General features: G+C 43.4%; 1 protein-coding gene across 1 annotated transcript; it reads right to left on the bottom strand.

The window, feature by feature from the left end:
• Positions 1 to 792: 792 nt before the first annotated feature.
• On the bottom strand, positions 793 to 1,758 carry CBY2 (chibby family member 2). The gene has a single exon (XM_090031715.1). It carries the CDS (start codon positions 1,756 to 1,758, stop codon positions 793 to 795), a length of 966 nt encoding a protein of 321 aa, XP_089887841.1.
• Positions 1,759 to 2,037: the final 279 nt, after the last annotated feature.

Genomic DNA, 2,037 nt, shown 5'->3' with positions numbered 1-2,037 from the left:
GGTTGAACATTTTCTGTCTAAATTGTTTGTCAATAGAAAACTGACAAAATGACCTTTTTGGGGGAAAAGGGCCTGCTTGACATAGAAAAGTTTGATTTTTCCATCAAGAAACTGAAATACTTTGATCTAGATATGCTGCTACAGTATGTCATTGGAGATGTTTGATCATTTCATGTCGCCATTCTTTTTTATGGCCCCATCTAGTTCACTTTTTCTATGATGTCCTGCTTATGCTATACAAGAGGGAAGACTCTGGTGTATCATGGAAAATGATACAATCAAATAACTTGGCTTAGAGAAAGGAATGAGAGCCTGACTCACCTGAACCCAACTACTGCCAGGCACAGGAGCCCAATTTTCATAAACTGCTAAATACCTACCCTTTGAAAACAGGACTGTATTTCAAGTTAGACACTAAAAACACTTTTGAGAATTTAAGTAATATTTATCCTTAGAATTACAGTTTTAAAAAGCCAGTTAGTTGGTAGATCCCTGAACTCTCCGAACATAAGATCTATTACTTCCCTGGAAAGTTTGCTAGTTTAAGGCAGGAAAACATACCTAGCACCCAGCACAACCGTCACCATCACATACAAGGTCAGAGGAGGAAACAAGAAGATGAAGCTAAACCAATTCTTGCAAGTCTTGGAATGAAAAAATAACCTCTGGTCACTGGTTTCTGAATCTTCACCTGGACTTTATTAGGTTTCTGAGAAGAAGAGAGCTCTCCCAGCAGGTTAAGCTAAGAGGTCTTCAGCTTTACGTTTTGAAGCTCTCCTTGATGATACTCTTTTACCAGCAGCTGTTTTGCTTCCTCATCTCATCATACTTTGTGGCACTAATGTCACTGAGCTCCTTTTGCAGCATTTCCATATGGGCCATAACCTCTGACATTGTGCCTTTCACTGCAGCTAGCTGCAGCTTCAGCTTGTTGTTCTCTTCCTGGAAGCGCTTGGTCTCCTCCTGGAGAACCTGGATGTTCTTTTTCTCTTCCAGAATGGCAAAGTTCTCTTTTAGGTGGGTCTGGAGGATCTGGTTTAAGTTCAGGATTGCCTGGAGAGCTACATTCTCCTCCTGAATGGCTGAGGCAATATGGTTTCCCTTCTGGACTGGGTCAGCTGTGCTCTCCTCCCTGATTTCCTCAACAGCTTCAGAGTCCTTCTGGAGGGCTGGGCCAACCATACCCTCATCTGTGGCTGGGGCAGCTTTGCTTTCCTCCTGGAAGTCTGATCCACCTGCTTTGCTCTTCTCCGGAATTGGGGCATCTTTGTTCTCTTCCCGGAAGACTGGGATTGCTTTAGTCTCTTTCTGGAAGACTTGTAAAGCTCTGTTCTTATCCCGGACAACCTGAAGGGCCATGTTATCTCGACTGACCTGGGAACCTATAGCCCTATCTCGGAAGATTGGGAAGGGCTTATTCTCCTTCTGGAGGACCTGCTGGAGAGTCTCATCATAGATAACCTGAATGGCCTTATTCTGTGTCCTCAGGCACTGAAGAGCCTTATTCTCTTCCCGGAGGGTCTTGTTTTCAATCTGAAGGGCCTTGTTCTCCTTCCAGAGAGCTTTGTTCTCCTCCCAGAGTGTCCATTCATTCTGCGTCTTCTTGAAGAAATGTTTCTGGTGGGAAGGGAAGGGTGGTTGATGGCAGGCCTCACTCACCCACTTGCCATCTACAAAGATAAATGTATCATCACTCAGCTTAACCCGTGGAGGGAAGTAATCCTCATCTGGTTCTGCATACTCTGCGTGGTGGTTCATTAGACCAACTGTAGATTTTGGGTGATGCAGGAAACTAAAGAAGTCTGTGTGAATCAATTTTCTCTAGTTGTTATTCAGGAGCTTGTGTCCCTGGTGAGGAGCAGATTTAATTGTGGTCTACGGAAAAGCTGAAAGAGAACTGAACACAGAACACAAAACAAAAATAGGTGGGATGAATTTAAAAATTCAGGAAGAAAAGTGAACTAAATTTGACAGAAAACTAACTCTAGTTCCCTAAGTTTGCTTCAGGATCAAAGTAACTCTGCTAACAAGCTTCTG

The sequence above is a fragment of the Crocodylus siamensis genome, chromosome 1 (assembly GCF_052110815.1).
Source record: "Crocodylus siamensis isolate JL-2025a chromosome 1, ASM5211081v1, whole genome shotgun sequence".
Lineage (NCBI taxonomy): Eukaryota > Metazoa > Chordata > Crocodylia > Crocodylidae > Crocodylus > Crocodylus siamensis.
This window is presented reverse-complemented; position numbering and strand designations above follow the sequence as displayed.